We start from the raw sequence: 19,089 nt of genomic DNA, 5'->3' as shown, positions 1-19,089 counted from the left end.
CTCAACCAGGTAACACACACACACTGATACTGACAAACACACACACTCAACCAGGTACACACACACACACTGATACTGACAAACACACACACTCAACCAGGTCACACACACACACTGATACTGACAAACACACACACTCAACCAGGTACACACACACACACTGATACTGACAAACACACACACTCAACCAGGTACACACACACACACACTGATACTGACAAACACACACACTCAACCAGGTACACACACACACACTGATACTGACAAACACACACACTCAACCAGGTACACACACACACACTGATACTGACAAACACACACACTCAACCAGGTACACACACACACACACTGATACTGACAAACACACACACTCAACCAGGTACAACACACACACACTGATACTGACAAACACACACACTCAACCAGGTACACACACACACTGATACTGACAAACACACACACTCAACCAGGTAACACACACACACTGATACTGACAAACACACACACTCAACCAGGTACACACACACACTGATACTGACAAACACACACACTCAACCAGGTACACACACACACACTGATACTGACAAACACACACACTCAACCAGGTACACACACACACTGATACTGACAAACACACACACTCAACCAGGTACACACACACACTGATACTGACAAACACACACACTCAACCAGGTACACACACACACTGATACTGACAAACACACACACTCAACCAGGTACACACACACACTGATACTGACAAACACACACACTCAACCAGGTACACACACACACTGATACTGACAAACACACACACTCAACCAGGTACACACACACACTGATACTGACAAACACACACACTCAACCAGGTACACACACACACTGATACTGACAAACACACACACTCAACCAGGTACACACACACACTGATACTGACAAACACACACACTCAACCAGGTACACACACACACTGATACTGACAAACACACACACTCAACCAGGTACACACACACACTGATACTGACAAACACACACACTCAACCAGGTACACACACACACTGATACTGACAAACACACACACTCAACCAGGTACACACACACACTGATACTGACAAACACACACACTCAACCAGGTACACACACACACTGATACTGACAAACACACACACTCAACCAGGTACACACACACACTGATACTGACAAACACACACACTCAACCAGGTACACACACACACTGATACTGACAAACACACACACTCAACCAGGTACACACACACACTGATACTGACAAACACACACACTCAACCAGGTACACACACACACTGATACTGACAAACACACACACTCAACCAGGTAACACACACACACTGATACTGACAAACACACACACTCAACCAGGTAACACACACACACTGATACTGACAAACACACACACTCAACCAGGTACACACACACACTGATACTGACAAACACACACACTCAACCAGGTACACACACACACTGATACTGACAAACACACACACTCAACCAGGTACACACACACACTGATACTGACAAACACACACACTCAACCAGGTACACACACACACTGATACTGACAAACACACACACTCAACCAGGTACACACACACACTGATACTGACAAACACACACACTCAACCAGGTACACACACACACTGATACTGACAAACACACACACTCAACCAGGTACACACACACACACTGATACTGACAAACACACACACTCAACCAGGTACACACACACACACTGATACTGACAAACACACACACTCAACCAGGTACACACACACACACTGATACTGACAAACACACACACTCAACCAGGTACACACACACACTGATACTGACAAACACACACACTCAACCAGGTACACACACACACACTGATACTGACAAACACACACACTCAACCAGGTACACACACACACACTGATACTGACAAACACACACACTCAACCAGGTACACACACACACTGATACTGACAAACACACACACTCAACCAGGTACACACACACACACTGATACTGACAAACACACACACTCAACCAGGTACACACACACACTGATACTGACAAACACACACACTCAACCAGGTACACACACACACTGATACTGACAAACACACACACTCAACCAGGTACACACACACACTGATACTGACAAACACACACACTCAACCAGGTAACACACACACACTGATACTGACAAACACACACACTCAACCAGGTACACACACACACTGATACTGACAAACACACACACTCAACCAGGTACACACACACACTGATACTGACAAACACACACACTCAACCAGGTACACACACACACTGATACTGACAAACACACACACTCAACCAGGTACACACACACACTGATACTGACAAACACACACACTCAACCAGGTACACACACACACTGATACTGACAAACACACACACTCAACCAGGTACACACACACACTGATACTGACAAACACACACACTCAACCAGGTACACACACACACTGATACTGACAAACACACACACTCAACCAGGTAACACACACACACTGATACTGACAAACACACACACTCAACCAGGTAACACACACACACTGATACTGACAAACACACACACTCAACCAGGTACACACACACACTGATACTGACAAACACACACACTCAACCAGGTAACACACACACACACTGATACTGACAAACACACACACTCAACCAGGTACACACACACACACTGATACTGACAAACACACACACTCAACCAGGTACACACACACACACTGATACTGACAAACACACACACTCAACCAGGTACACACACACACACTGATACTGACAAACACACACACTCAACCAGGTACACACACACACACTGATACTGACAAACACACACACTCAACCAGGTACACACACACACTGATACTGACAAACACACACACTCAACCAGGTACACACACACACTGATACTGACAAACACACACACTCAACCAGGTACACACACACACACTGATACTGACAAACACACACACTCAACCAGGTACACACACACACTGATACTGACAAACACACACACTCAACCAGGTACACACACACACACTGATACTGACAAACACACACACTCAACCAGGTACACACACACACTGATACTGACAAACACACACACTCAACCAGGTAACACACACACACTGATACTGACAAACACACACACTCAACCAGGTACACACACACACACTGATACTGACAAACACACACACTCAACCAGGTACACACACACACACTGATACTGACAAACACACACACTCAACCAGGTACACACACACACTGATACTGACAAACACACACACTCAACCAGGTACACACACACACACACTGATACTGACAAACACACACACTCAACCAGGTACACACACACACTGATACTGACAAACACACACACTCAACCAGGTACACACACACACACTGATACTGACAAACACACACACTCAACCAGGTACACACACACACTGATACTGACAAACACACACACTCAACCAGGTAACACACACACACTGATACTGACAAACACACACACTCAACCAGGTACACACACACACACACTGATACTGACAAACACACACACTCAACCAGGTACACACACACACACACTGATACTGACAAACACACACACTCAACCAGGTACACACACACACACACTGATACTGACAAACACACACACTCAACCAGGTACACACACACACACACTGATACTGACAAACACACACACTCAACCAGGTACACACACACACACACTGATACTGACAAACACACACACTCAACCAGGTACACACACACACACACTGATACTGACAAACACACACACTCAACCAGGTACACACACACACACACTGATACTGACAAACACACACACTCAACCAGGTACACACACACACACACTGATACTGACAAACACACACACTCAACCAGGTACACACACACACACACTGATACTGACAAACACACACACTCAACCAGGTACACACACACACACACTGATACTGACAAACACACACACTCAACCAGGTACACACACACACACTGATACTGACAAACACACACACTCAACCAGGTACACACACACACACACTGATACTGACAAACACACACACTCAACCAGGTACACACACACACACTGATACTGACAAACACACACACTCAACCAGGTACACACACACACACTGATACTGACAAACACACACACTCAACCAGGTACACACACACACACTGATACTGACAAACACACACACTCAACCAGGTACCCACACACACACTGATACTGACAAACACACACACTCAACCAGGTACACACACACTGATACTGACAAACACACACACTCAACCAGGTACACACACACTGATACTGACAAACACACACACTCAACCAGGTACACACACACTGATACTGACAAACACACACACTCAACCAGGTACACACACACTGATACTGACAAACACACACACTCAACCAGGTACACACACACTGATACTGACAAACACACACACTCAACCAGGTACACACACACTGATACTGACAAACACACACACTCAACCAGGTACACACACACTGATACTGACAAACACACACACTCAACCAGGTACACACACACTGATACTGACAAACACACACACTCAACCAGGTACACACACACTGATACTGACAAACACACACACTCAACCAGGTACACACACACTGATACTGACAAACACACACACTCAACCAGGTACACACACACTGATACTGACAAACACACACACTCAACCAGGTACACACACACTGATACTGACAAACACACACACTCAACCAGGTACACACACACTGATACTGACAAACACACACACTCAACCAGGTACACACACACTGATACTGACAAACACACACACTCAACCAGGTACACACACACTGATACTGACAAACACACACACTCAACCAGGTACACACACACTGATACTGACAAACACACACACTCAACCAGGTACACACACACTGATACTGACAAACACACACACTCAACCAGGTACACACACACTGATACTGACAAACACACACACTCAACCAGGTACACACACACTGATACTGACAAACACACACACTCAACCAGGTACACACACACTGATACTGACAAACACACACACTCAACCAGGTACACACACACTGATACTGACAAACACACACACTCAACCAGGTACACACACACTGATACTGACAAACACACACACTCAACCAGGTACACACACACTGATACTGACAAACACACACACTCAACCAGGTACACACACACTGATACTGACAAACACACACACTCAACCAGGTACACACACACTGATACTGACAAACACACACACTCAACCAGGTACACACACACTGATACTGACAAACACACACACTCAACCAGGTACACACACACTGATACTGACAAACACACACACTCAACCAGGTACACACACACACTGATACTGACAAACACACACACTCAACCAGGTACACACACACACACACTGATACTGACAAACACACACACTCAACCAGGTACACACACACAACAGACACACACACACTGATACTGACAAACACACACACTCAACCAGGTACACACACACACACACTGATACTGACAAACACACACACTCAACCAGGTACACACACACACACACACTGATACTGACAAACACACACACTCAACCAGGTACACACACACACACACACTGATACTGACAAACACACACACTCAACCAGGTACACACACACACACACTGATACTGACAAACACACACACTCAACCAGGTACACACACACACACACTGATACTGACAAACACACACACTCAACCAGGTACACACACACACACACTGATACTGACAAACACACACACTCAACCAGGTACACACACACACACACTGATACTGACAAACACACACACTCAACCAGGTACACACACACACACACTGATACTGACAAACACACACACTCAACAAGGTACACACACACACTGATACTGACAAACACACACACTCAACCAAGTACACACACACACTGATACTGACAAACACACACACTCAACCAGGTACACACACACACTGATACTGACAAACACACACACTCAACCAGGTACACACACACACTGATACTGACAAACACACACACTCAACCAGGTACACACACACACTGATACTGACAAACACACACACTCAACCAGGTACACACACACACTGATACTGACAAACACACACACTCAACAAGGTACAGACTGACACTGTTCTCCACTGTCATGTCAGGAGCTGCAGAGTTTGCGTGCCGATCTGCAGCAGGCCCAATCAGAGGCAGAGAAGAAAAGGGTGGAGCTCGATAAAAAGGTCATGGAGGTAATCTCCCTGAAGAAGACCAACCAGGAGCAGGAGGCGGAGCTCAAGTATGAGATGGACAGGCTGAGGGGCCAATCAAATCGAGCCAAAGAGGATCTGGCCAAAGCCCAGGAGAGAACCAAACAGGTGTGTGTTGTGTAGTACCAGCTATGTGACTGGGAAATATGGCCACTTTTCCTCCCTTATATTCACAATCTCCATCCTTCTCTCAACCACTCCTCTCTTTTGTTTCTCTCCATAGCTCCCTGACCCGTCGGTACTGTCTGGCCTGCAGTCAGAGCTGACTGATGCTCGTGGGGAGAGAGACAGACTGGGAGAGAAACTCTCCAGCACTGAGCAGGAGCTGCAGTCAAACACAGAGCGGCTGGCCAGAACCCAGACAGAACTAAACGCTCTCAGAGACTCACAGCAGGAGCAGGAGGCAGCTAACACACGCCTCCGAGAGAAACTCTCACGTCTGGAGGTGAGACATACACACTGCTACACACACACACACATTACACTACCTCTTTCTCACAACTCTTTGTTAGTGGGTGTGTTGTGTTTCACAGTATGTATTTGTGTGTGTCCCCAGTCTCAGCTGGCTTCCAGTGCATCAGAGAGTTCGGAGGCAGAGCTGTCCCTCCAGGCGGAGTTGAGGGGGCTGAGGCAGGAGCTTGACGAGGCCAGGAGAGGAGCCTCTCGGCTGGGCCAGGACCACCGGCAGCTCAGCCTGCGTCTGGAGGAGAGGGAGAAGGAGAGGGACCAGCTCACACAGACCAACACACAGCTGGAGGAACAGAGGAGACAGCAGGAGCGGTCCCTGGACAAACTCAATAAGGAGGTGAGGAGTGTGTGTCTACATGGGTTTTTCTGATGCTCTGTGTACTGCATTGAAGTGCTGTATTTACAAATGTACACTGTGCAAATAAAAATCTCTCTTTCTCTATCCTCTTACTCCTCGCCCTCTCCCTGCTCTCACTCTGCCTCTTTCTCTGTCCATGTAGTTTGAGTCTCTGTCCCAGTCGTCTGGTGAGGAGGTGCAGGTTCTCAGGGCCCAGCTGGAGGAACAGAGAGAGAGATCTCGCAGGGAGACACAGGAGGTCCAGAGGCAGGGCAACGACAGACTGGTAGAACTGGAGAGGAGCCAGACCTCCCTCAAGAGACTGGAGGAGGAGGTGAGAGCGATGGAGGGAGGAGGTGAGGGAGGAGACAGAGGAGGAAAGGGTCTTCAGGAGGTGAGAGAGATGGATGGAGGGAGGAAGGGACGGGCTAAGAGAGGAGGAGGAAAGGGTCTTCAGGAGGTGAGAGAGATGGATGGAGGGAGGAAGGGACGGGCTAAGAGAGGAGGAGGAAAGGGTCTTCAGGAGGTGAGAGAGATGGATGGAGGGAGGAAGGGACGGGCTAAGAGAGGAGGAGGAAAGGGTCTTCAGGAGGTGAGAGAGATGGATGGAGGGAGGAAGGGACGGGCTAAGAGAGGAGGAGGAAAGGGTCTTCAGGAGGTGATGGTATTGGTCAGGGGTAGTCAACTGTCACCCTACGAGGTCCAGAGCCTGCTGCTTTTCTGTTCTACCTGATAATGAATTGCACCCACCTGGTGTCCCAGGTCTAAATCGGTCCCAGAATAGAGGGGAACAATGAAAAAACACAGTGGAACTGGCTTTGAGGTCCAGAGATGAGTTTGAGGGGTGAAGGTGTTTGGTTTTTAATGCTGATCCAGAGTGTGTGTGTGTGTTGTGCGCCAGGCGTCCCGTCAGAAGAAGGAGCTGCTGTCTGTGGTTGAGGAGAGAGACAATGTTCAGCTGGACAAGGAGCTGCTCACCAACCGCCTGCACCACCTAGAGGCTGAACTGGAAAACAGCAGGAGCAGCCTCACAGACAAGAGCAGGGAGCTCCGCAGCACGGAGGACAAGATGAAACGACTGGAGCTGGAGCTGGAGGAGGAGAAGGGATCTGTGGAGCTACTCACTGACAGAGTCACCAGGACCAGAGACCAGGTACACACACACACACACACACACACTATAAATGTGTGTCTAGCAGCTTTCAGCAGTCTGTTGGTTAACAGTTGAAAGAACCAGGACCAAGCTAGGAAAATAATGTACTTGTTAACTCTCTCCGCTCACCCTCTCTCTCCGCTCACCCTCTCTCTCCGCTCACCCTCTCTCTCTGCTCCTCTGTCTCTGTCTGTCTGTGTGAAGATGGAGCAGCTGCGTTCAGAGCTGATGCAGGAGAGATCCTCCAGACAGGACCTGGAGCTGGACAAGAATGCCCTAGAAAGACATGTACGTTAAGTCTGTGTCTCCACTGAAATGATCTTAAGGTCTGAGTGATGATTATGTTAAATCTCTCTCTCCAGATGAAGGAGTTGAAGACCAGAGTATCTGATATGGAGGGTCAGTCTCGCTCCTCTGTAGGAGTGGCTCAGCTGGAGAGTAAAGTTCATGAGTTGGAGGAACGCCTCCACAGCGAGGATAGGTACACCGCACACTACACATCCCACAATGCACCACACCCCAGGAACTACAGACCCCACAATGCACCACATAGTCTAGAATATGATATTTTATGGTTGGTATGGGGGTTTACTATTAGTTAGAGAAGTGTACCTCACTTCAAATTGACATTCACATTATTGATGACAAGTTAAGCTTATGATATTATGAGCTGGTCACACATCTGTACCCAGAATCACCTTGTTCATGTTTGTGCTAAAGAGTTAAGTGTGTCTGTGTGTGTCTGTCTGTGTGTGTCTGTCTGTGTGTGTCTTAGGGAGAAGAACTCCATGTTGTCGTCTCAGCGTCGCCTGGAGAAGAAACTGAAGGAGCTCAATTTTACCCTGGAGGAAGAGAGACAACAACACACAGAACAGAGAGACCAGGTACACACACACTCACTCACCCTATACACACACACACACACACTCACTCACCCTGACTGATTCCTCTGTGTTGTAGCTGTCTCTGCGTGTGAAGGCTCTGAAGAGACAGGTGGATGAGGGGGAGACAGAGGTAGAGAGGATGGAGGGATTGAGGAGGAAGGCCCAGAGAGAGATGGAGGAACAGATGGAACTAAAGGAGGCCTTGCAGGGCAGAGTCACCGCGCTGGAGACTGAGCTCAAGTAAGTCTGTGTGTTATTGTGTTTCCAAGTCTGACACACTACCTGTTTCATGTTAGATTACTAAGTATCTCCTTTCTCCTAGATGTGGCTCTTCTTCTGAACCAGCCCAATTATATCTGTTCTCCTCCACTCCCTCCAGACCTCTTTCTGTTCTCCTCCACTCCCTCCAGACCTCTTTCTGTTCTCCTCCACTCCCTCCAGACCTCTTTCTGTTCTCCTCCACTCCCTCCAGACCTCTTTCTGTTCTCCTCTACTCCCTCCAGACCTCTTTCTGTTCTCCTCCACTCCCTCCAGACCTCTTTCTGTTCTCCTCCACTCCCTCCAGACCTCTTTCTGTTCTCCTCCACTCCCTCCAGACCTCTTTCTGTTCTCCTCCACTCCCTCCAGACCTCTTTCTGTTCTCCTCCACTCCCTCCAGACCTCTTTCTGTTCTCCTCCACTCCCTCCAGACCTCTTTCTGTTCTCCTCCACTCCCTCCAGACCTCTTTCTGTTCTCCTCCACTCCCTCCAGACCTCTTTCTGTTCTCCTCCACTCCCCTCCAGACCTCTTTCTGTTCTCCTCCACTCCCTCCAGACCTCTTTCTGTTCTCCTCCACTCCCTCCAGACCTCTTTCTGTTCTCCTCCACTCCCTCCAGACCTCTTTCTGTTCTCCTCCACTCCCTCCAGACCTCTTTCTGTTCCACTCTTGTCATTGGTAATGAGTTCAGTGAGCTGACATTTACTGGCAGCCTGTTCACTCCCCACAGCCAAACTTGTGTGTGTGTCATTCTATGGATCACTGAGCTCCTCTCTGATCCCTCAACAGAGATGCTGCTATCAGACACACGTCATTACAGAATAAAGCAGTTGGATTCAAACACACACACACACACACACACACACACACACACACACACACACACACACACACACACACACTTTTCAACAGTCACACTCACCCAGCTGTGTAAAGGTGTCTCATTAAACCCCACTCATCAGTGCTGTGGGAACACACACACACACACACACACACACACACACACACACACATACGTGCAGGTCAGCTGTGAAGGGGGAGGCAGAGACAGATCTAGCAGACAGAGCAGTCATCTCTGTATGTCACACCAGTCAGTTCCCATATCTGACCAGCAGAGGGCTCTCTCCCTGACAGATACTACAGGGAACTACACTGTCTACTGTAGAAGTCAACTCTCTACTACCACACGTTTGCTGAGACCCACCTACAGCCTCTGTTATAGTGAACAATAGATGATGAAGATAACATTTCTGAAGCTGATGGTGATGATGGTGTGTTTCAGGAGGAAGGTGCAGCAGGCGCAGCGTCAGGCCCTGGACTCGTCAGCTCTGAGCTCTGACGAAGATGATGAAGGCCTGTATGACCCCTCCAGCATCACGTCCATCCTCACTGGGAGCAACCTTCACACCAGCTCCTGCTAGAGGGAGGGAGGGGTAGTGGCAACCTTCACACCAGCTCCTGCTAGAGGGAGGGAGGGAGGGAGGGGTAGTGGCAACCTTCACACCAGCTCCTGCTAGAGGGAGGGAGGGAGGGGTAGTGGCAACCTTCACACCAGCTCCTGCTAGAGGGAGGGAGGGAGGGAGGGGTAGTGGCAACCTTCACACCAGCTCCTGCTAGAGGGAGGGAGGGGTAGTGGCAACCTTCACACCAGCTCCTGCTAGAGGGAGGGAGGGGTAGTGGCAACCTTCACACCAGCTCCTGCTAGAGGGAGGGAGGGGTAGTGGCAACCTTCACACCAGCTCCTGCTAGAGGGAGGGAGGGGTAGTGGCAACCTTCACACCAGCTCCTGCTAGAGGGAGGGAGGGGTAGTGGCAACCTTCACACCAGCTCCTGCTAGAGGGAGGGAGGGAGGGGTAGTGGCAACCTTCACACCAGCTCCTGCTAGAGGGAGGGAGGGAGGGGTAGTGGCAACCTTCACACCAGCTCCTGCTAGAGGGAGGGAGGGAGGGAGGGGTAGTGGCAACCTTCACACCAGCTCCTGCTAGAGGGAGGAGGGGTAGTGGCAACCTTCACACCAGCTCCTGCTAGAGGGAGGGAGGGGTAGTAGCAACCTTCACACCAGCTCCTGCTAGAGGGAGGGAGGGGTAGTGGCAACCTTCACACCAGCTCCTGCTAGAGGGAGGGAGGGAGGGAGGGGTAGTGGCAACCTTCACACCAGCTCCTGCTAGAGGGAGGGAGGGAGGGAGGGGTAGTGGCAACCTTCACACCAGCTCCTGCTAGAGGGAGGGAGGGAGGGAGGGGTAGTGGCAACCTTCACACCAGCTCCTGCTAGAGGGAGGGAGGGGTAGTGGCAACCTTCACACCAGCTCCTGCTAGAGGGAGGGAGGGAGGGAGGGGGGGGTAGTGTAATGGTGGTGGTAGGAGGAGGAGAACAAGGGCTATTCTGAGCACTATAGAGAAAGGGAGGAGGGAGGGAGGAATGTAGGAGGATAGAGGGAAGGAGGGAGGTGGCTTAAAGGGATTATTTTAAGCACTACAGGGTTGGGGGGAGGGTAGTAGAGGGAGAGAGGGGGTTATTCTAAGCACTACAGGGTTGGGGGAGGGTAGTAGAGGGAGAGGGGGTTATTCTAAGCACTACAGGGTTGGGGGAGGGTAGTAGAGGGAGAGAGGGGGTTTATTCTAAGCACTACAGATAGACATCTACTGTACACACAGGTACAGTACACTGGGACAGATCTATAGACCTGCTATAAAAACACTGTATAAAGGAGGGAGAGAGATCACAGGTTCAGGGAGGGAGGGGGAGAGAGAGGGATATCACAGGTTCAGGGAGGGAGGGGGAGAGAGAGGGATATCACAGGTTCAGGGAGGGAGGGGGAGAGAGGGATATCACAGGTTCAGGGAGGGAGGGGAGAGAGAGGGATATCACAGGTTCAGGGAGGGAGGGGAGAGAGAGGGATATCACAGGTTCAGGGAGGGAGGGGGAGAGAGAGGGATATCACAGGTTCAGGGAGGGAGGGGGAGAGAGAGGGATATCACAGGTTCAGGGAGGGAGGGGGAGAGAGAGGGATATCACAGGTTCAGGGAGGGAGGGGGAGAGAGAGGGATATCACAGGTTCAGGGAGGGAGGGGGAGAGAGAGGGATATCACAGGTTCAGGGAGGGAGGGGGAGAGAGAGGGATATCACAGGTTCAGGGAGGGAGGGGAGAGAGAGGGATATCACAGGTTCAGGGAGGGAGGGGGAGAGAGAGGGATATCACAGGTTCAGGGAGGGAGGGGGAGAGAGAGGGATATCACAGGTTCAGGGAGGGAGGGGGAGAGAGAGGGATATCACAGGTTCAGGGAGGGGGAGAGAGAGGGATATCACAGGTTCAGGGAGGGAGGGGGAGAGAGAGGGATATCACAGGTTCAGGGAGAAGGAGAGGATCTCACTACGCTGGACAGTAGACTCCTCGTGGTACTGAAGAGGAGGATTGTGGGGGTGAATAAACTCCTATGCCCAGGAGGAACACAAGACAATAAACATGAATACAGTAACAGAACACTAACACATTCTACCCCTGAGAATAACCGGCAGGATGACTCGCTGTCTAAAGCACTTACAGGACTTAACAGTAATACACTGTTGCAATCTTCAATATCATCATTACTCTGTGGTACTCTGTGGTATGCTATGATACTGTAAATACTATGGGGCTCTTTAATACACAGAATTACGCTGTGGTTCTCTTCAATACTCTATTACTCTAGTGAAAAGGAGTTTGGTCACATGATTACACTGACTGAATAGTGATAGGAGCAGCCTCACCAACATGTACTGTGACTGTTTAACACTGTAGCTGGTTAATGTCTGCTTTCACTGGGGAACACTGTTTCATCTGATCCTACTGCTGTCTTGTCACACTGACCTGATGCACAGCCAACACTATTCCATCCTGTCCTTAATGGATATCTGATATGCAAGTGTAGTTTTTAAAACACGGCTGGACCAAATGCTGCCACATATATGAGAATGATGAACAAATGTAGATAGTTTTTCTAATTCATGAAATCAACAATATTCTGCTGAACGTGATGTCATAGTTATGGTTGTTTTAGAAACCATATCTGACTGTTTGATTCCTGTTCTGCTGTATGTTGTACTACTTGACTGTCTGCCACTACAGGTGCATGTATGGAGTTTGCTCTGATACCAATCCTCTCTCGACGTTTTCACACACACACTTTACACATTGTATTTGTAGCATCTGTGCACAACTTCTATGCAGTCCTTACAATTAATACTCAGAGAAGCTTGTGAAGATCTTAATCACTCTGCCTTAAAAGCTGTTTAAATGATTTTGTAATGCATGATTTTCAGTTGTACTTGTTCCGGTGTACTCTGGATAGATTTTCTAAATGATTTGTTTCTATTTCAGTGGTTTTGGGGGAGATCTGAGAGCTTGTATTTTCATTCAGTGATACAGTAGTTACCACTGTAAGTGAAATTGCTGCAATGTTCATATCTTCCATCTGTTCAGTTGGCTTGAAATATTTTGTATAGAGTATGGTACTCTAGTGTTTGTTATACCCTACACATACAGTACTTACTGTTTAGTATATATGAAGCACTAGACTACCATACTGTATGGCTTTGTTGTAACTATGAGTACAGAAGGTGGTACATGATTACTGATTAGTCATTTTCCACTGTGAATTTCTACTTCACAATACCAATCTGTTTTCTATTGAATTAAATATTGCGTGGCAATCGAAGTCCAATATGTGTTTCATTGTCTTTCTGGCACAAGTTGAAACGATAGCCAGTAACCCACCACTGTCAGCCTTCAATGGAATGGATTCTGTTTCTCTGTGTTATTTTCTTTGGAAGGAGAGTCCTCTTCAGCTGGAATGCAAATGGGTGTATTTATACTTCATAAACCACATACACTACCGTTCAAAAGTTTGGGGTCACTTAGAAATGTCCTTGTTTTCCATGAAACCATACATGAAATTAGTTGGAAAATTAATACGAAATATAGTCAAGATGTTGACAAGGTTATAAATAATGTTTTTTTAATTGAAATAATAATTGTGTCCTTCAAACTTTGCTTTTGTCAAACAATCAATCACAGCCTCGCAGACCTTTTGGCATTCTAGTTTTCAATTTGTTGAGGTAATCTGAAGAGATTTCACCCCATGCTTCCTGAAGCACATCCCACAAATTGGATTGGCATGATGGGTACTTCTTACGTACCATACGGTCAAGCTGCGCCCACAACAGCTCAATAGGGTTGAGATCCGGTAACTGTGCTGGTCACTCCATTATAAACAGAATAACAGCTGACTGCTTCTTCCCTAAATAGTTATTGCATAGTTTGGAGCTGTGCTTTGGGTCATTGTCCTGTTGTAGGAGGAAATTGGCTCCAATTAAGCGCCATCCACAGGGTATGGCATGGCGTTGCAAAATGGAGTGATAGCCTTTCTTCCTCAAGATCCCTTTTACCCTGTACAAATCTCCCACTTTACCACCACCAAAGAACCCCCAGACCATCACATTGCCCCCACCATGCTTGACAGATGGCGTCAAGCACTCCTCCAGCATCTTTTCAGTTTTTCTGCGTCTCACGAATGTTCTTTGTGATCCGAACATCTCAAACTTAGATTTGTCTGTCCATAACACTTTTTTCCAATCTTCCTCTGTCCAGTGTCTGTGTTCTTTTGCCCATCTTAATATTTTATTTTTATTGGCCAGTCTGAGATACGGCTTTTCCTTTGCAACTCTGCCTAGAAAGTCAGCATCCCGAAGTCGCCTCTTCACTGTTGACGTTGAGACTGGTGTTTTGCGGGTACCATTTAATGAAGCTGCCAGTTGAGCACTTGTGAGGCATCTGTTTCTCAAACTAGACACTCTAATGTACTTGTCCTCTTGCTCAGTTGTGCACCGGGGCCTCCCACTCCTCTTTCTATTCTGGTTAGAGCCAGTTTGCACTGTTCTGTGAAGGGAGTAGTACACAGCGTTGTATGAGATCTTCAGTTTCTTGGCAATTTCTCACATGGAATAGCCTTCATTTCTCAGAACAAGAATAGACTGACGAGTTTCAGAAGAAAGTTATTTGTTTCTTGACATTTTGAGCATGTAATCGATCCCACAAATGCTGATGCTCCAGATACTCAACTAGTCTAAAGAAGGACAGTTTTATTGCTTCTTTAATCAGGACAACAGTTTTCAGCTGTGCTAACATAATTGCAAAAGGGTTTTCTAATGATCAATTAGCCTTTTAAAATGATAAACTTGGATTAGCTAACAAATTGTGCCATTGGAACAGAGGAGTGATGGTTGCTGATAATGGGCCTCTGTACGCCTATGTAGATATTCCACAAAACATCTGCCGTTTCCAGCTACAATAGTCATTTACAACATTAACAGTGTCTACACTGTATTTCTGATCAATTTGATGTTATTTTAATGGACAAAAAATGTGCTTTTCTTTCAAAAACAAGGAAATTCCTAAGTGACCCCAAACTTTGGAACGGTAGCGTATGTACAGTACCTCCTTTAATCTTCCTTACTTAGAACTGTTCTGTTTTTCTTCCTCATCCTGACATCATTCCAAAACTCTTTCTGTGGAAGAGCAGCCCGCTCAAACAGAAAGCATTAGTCAGTGATGTGTCTTACCAAAGTGTACTTATTGGGTGGTTGATTAATTACAGTAATTCCTTTCTAACCACACACCTTTAGTTGATCCTTCTCTGGAAGTCTAGCCTTCACAAACAAAACATGCATGTATGGAGTTTGCTCTGATACCAATCCTCTCTTGCCATTTTTTCACACACACACTTTACACATTGTATTTCCTGCATCTGTGCACAACTTCTATGTAGTCCTTACAATTAATACTCAGAGAAGCTTGTGAAGATCTTAATCACTCTGCCTTAAAAGCTGTTTAAATGATTTTGTAATGCATGATTTTCAGTTGTACTTGTTCCGGTGTACTCTGGATAGATTTTCTAAATGATTTGTTTCTATTTCAGTGGTTTTGGGGGAGATCTGAGAGCTTGTATTTTCATTCAGTGATACAGTAGTTACCACTGTAAGTGAAATTGCTGCAATGTTCATATCTTCCATCTGTTCAGTTGGCTTGAAATATTTTGTATAGAGTATGGTACTCTAGTGTTTGTTATACCCTACACATACAGTACTTACTGTTTAGTATATATGAAGCACTAGACTACCATACTGTATGGCTTTGTTGTAACTATGATTACAGAAGGTGGTACATGATTACTGATTAGTCATTTTCCACTGTGAATTTCTACTTCACAATACCAATCTGTTTTCTATTGAATTAAATATTGCGTGGCAATCGAAGTCCAATATGTGTTTCATTGTCTTTCTGGCACAAGTTGAAACGATAGCCAATAACCCACCACTGTCAGCCTTCAATGGAATGGATTCTGTTTCTCTGTGTTATTTTCTTTGGAAGGAGAGTCCTCTTCAGCTGGAATGCAGATGGACGTAGTTATAAACTCAGCAAAGAAAGAAACGGCCCTTTTTCAGGACCCTGTCTTTCAAAGATAATTCGTAAAAATCCAAATAACTTCACAGATCTTCATTGTAAAGGGTTTAAACACTGTTTCCCATGCTTGTTCAATCGAACCATAAACAATTAATGAACATGCACCTGTGGAACAGTCGTTAAGACACTAACAGCTTACAGACGGTAGGCAATTAAGGTCACAGTTATGAAAACTTAGGACACTAAAGAGGCCTTTCTACTGACTCTGAAAAACAACAAAAGAAAGATGCACAGGGTCCCTGCTCATCTGCATGAACGTGCCTTAGGCATGCTGCAAGGAGGCATGAGGACTGCCGATGTGATCAAGGCAATAAATTGCAATGTCTGTACTGTGGGACGTTTAAGACAGCGCTACAGGGAGACAGGACAGACAGCTGATCGTTCTCGCAGTGGCAGACCACGTGTAACAACAACTGCACAGGATCGGTACATCCGAACATCCCACTTGCGGGACAGGTACAGGACGGCAACAACAGCTGCCCGAGTTACACCAGGAACGCACAATCCCTCCATCAGTGCTCAGACTGTCCGCAATAGGCTGAGAGAGGCTGGACTGAGGGCTTGTAGGCCTGTTGTAAGGCAGGTCTTCACCAGACATCACCGGCAACAACATTGCATATGGGCTCAAACCCACCGTCGCTGGACCAGGCAGGACTGGCAAAAAGTGCTCTTCACTGACGAGTCACAGTTTTGTCTCATCAGGGGTGATGGTCGGATTCGCGTTTAACGTCGAAGGAATGAGCGTTACACCGAGGCCTGTACTCCTGAGCGGGATCGATTTGGAGGTGGAGGGTCCGTCATGGGGCGGTGTGTCACCACACACCACATCATCGGACTGAGCTTGTTGTCATTGCAGGCGATCTCAACGCTGTGCGTTACAGGGTAGACATCCTCCTCCCTCATGTGGTACCCTTCCTGCAGGCTCATCCTGACATGACCCTCCAGCATGACAATGCCACCAGCCATACTGCTCGTTCTGTGCGTGATTTCTTGCAAGACAGGAATGTCAGTGTTCTGCCATTGCCAGCGAAGAGCCCGGATCTCAATCCCATTGAGCATGTTTGGGACCTGTTGGATCGGAGGGTGAGGGCTAGGGCCATTCCCCCCAGAAATGTTTAGGAACTTGCAGGTGCCTTGAAGGAAGAGTGGGGTAACATCTCACAGCAAGAACTGGCAAATCTGGTACTTAATGTAGCTGGTGGCCACACCAGATACTGACTGTTACTTTTGATTTTGACCCCCCCTTTGTTCAGGGAAACATTATTCCATTTCTGTTAGTCACATGTCTGTGGAACTTGTTCAGTTTATGTATCAGTTGTTGAATCTTGTTATGTTCGTACAAATATTTACACGTTAAATTTGCTGAAAATAAACGCAGTTGATAGTGAGAGGACATTTATTTTTTTTGCTGAGTTTAACCATATGTGGTTAAACCATATGTGTACAGTACCTCCTTTAATCTTCCTTACTTAGAACTGTTCTGTTTTTCTTCCTCATCCTGACATCATTCCAAAACTCTTTCTGTGGAAGAGCAGCCCGCTCAAACAGAAAGCATTAGTCAGTGATGTGTCTTACCAAAGTGTACTTATTGGGTGGTTGATTAATTACAGTAATTCCTTTCTAACCACACACCTTTAGTTGATCCTTCTCTGGAAGTCTAGCCTTCACAAACAAAACATCACCGTCTATGTTTAGCTAGGTACCCCACCTTACTACACCGGTAAAGCACTTCATTGTTGTTATGGCTCTTCTGTTGCAATGGGTCATTACTCTGTCTGTGTTAGTGGGCTGTCTATAATCTCCTTGTCTTCAACATCCTGTAAAAAAACTAACATTTGACAGTCATTCCTCCTCTCTATGGTTATCGTTGTCATTCACCTGTGTTTGCTATGTCAATTCTGTCATATTTAATAGAATGATGACATGGTTGGATGCTGAATGACCCCCCCCCCCCCCACACCTACCTCCAGTCCCCTCACTGCCTCTCTATTTAGATACCTCTACCCCCCCACCTACCACCAGTCCCCTCACTGCCTCTCTATTTAGATACCTCTACCCC

General features: G+C 47.0%; 1 protein-coding gene and 1 long non-coding RNA gene across 5 annotated transcripts in view; one reads left to right on the top strand and one right to left on the bottom strand.

Annotated features, from left to right (window-relative positions):
• The window catches only part of LOC106575505 (cingulin), a 35,315-nt gene extending 23,910 nt beyond the window's left edge, over positions 1 to 11,405 (top strand). For 3 of the 4 annotated variants that reach the window (XM_045698733.1, XM_045698720.1, XM_014152029.2), the window contains exons 11-20: positions 6,328 to 6,540; positions 6,656 to 6,877; positions 6,989 to 7,237; positions 7,401 to 7,571; positions 8,139 to 8,390; positions 8,595 to 8,678; positions 8,753 to 8,871; positions 9,166 to 9,274; positions 9,351 to 9,514; positions 10,814 to 11,026. In XM_045698733.1, the coding sequence (XP_045554689.1) occupies positions 6,328 to 6,540; positions 6,656 to 6,877; positions 6,989 to 7,237; positions 7,401 to 7,571; positions 8,139 to 8,390; positions 8,595 to 8,678; positions 8,753 to 8,871; positions 9,166 to 9,274; positions 9,351 to 9,514; positions 10,814 to 10,952 (1,722 nt within the window). In that variant the 3' untranslated portion in view covers positions 10,953 to 11,026. Of the gene's footprint in view, positions 1 to 6,327; positions 6,541 to 6,655; positions 6,878 to 6,988; positions 7,238 to 7,400; positions 7,572 to 8,138; positions 8,391 to 8,594; positions 8,679 to 8,752; positions 8,872 to 9,165; positions 9,275 to 9,350; positions 9,515 to 10,813; positions 11,027 to 11,160 lie in introns of those variants that run through there. The other variant, XM_045698725.1, reaches the window with a different exon arrangement.
• Positions 11,406 to 15,907: 4,502 nt separating this feature from the next.
• On the bottom strand, positions 15,908 to 18,697 carry LOC123728130 (uncharacterized). Its single transcript, XR_006759964.1, has 2 exons — positions 18,481 to 18,697; positions 15,908 to 16,004 (listed from the first exon to the last, which is right to left on the bottom strand). It is a non-coding gene; the product is annotated as an uncharacterized lncRNA (long non-coding RNA).
• Between the last annotated feature and the right edge of the window lie 392 nt (positions 18,698 to 19,089).

This window comes from Salmo salar, chromosome ssa02 (assembly GCF_905237065.1).
Source record: "Salmo salar chromosome ssa02, Ssal_v3.1, whole genome shotgun sequence".
Classification (NCBI taxonomy): domain Eukaryota; kingdom Metazoa; phylum Chordata; class Actinopteri; order Salmoniformes; family Salmonidae; genus Salmo; species Salmo salar.
The sequence above is the reverse complement of the archived record's forward strand: the minus strand, read 5'-3'. Positions and strand labels throughout refer to the sequence as shown.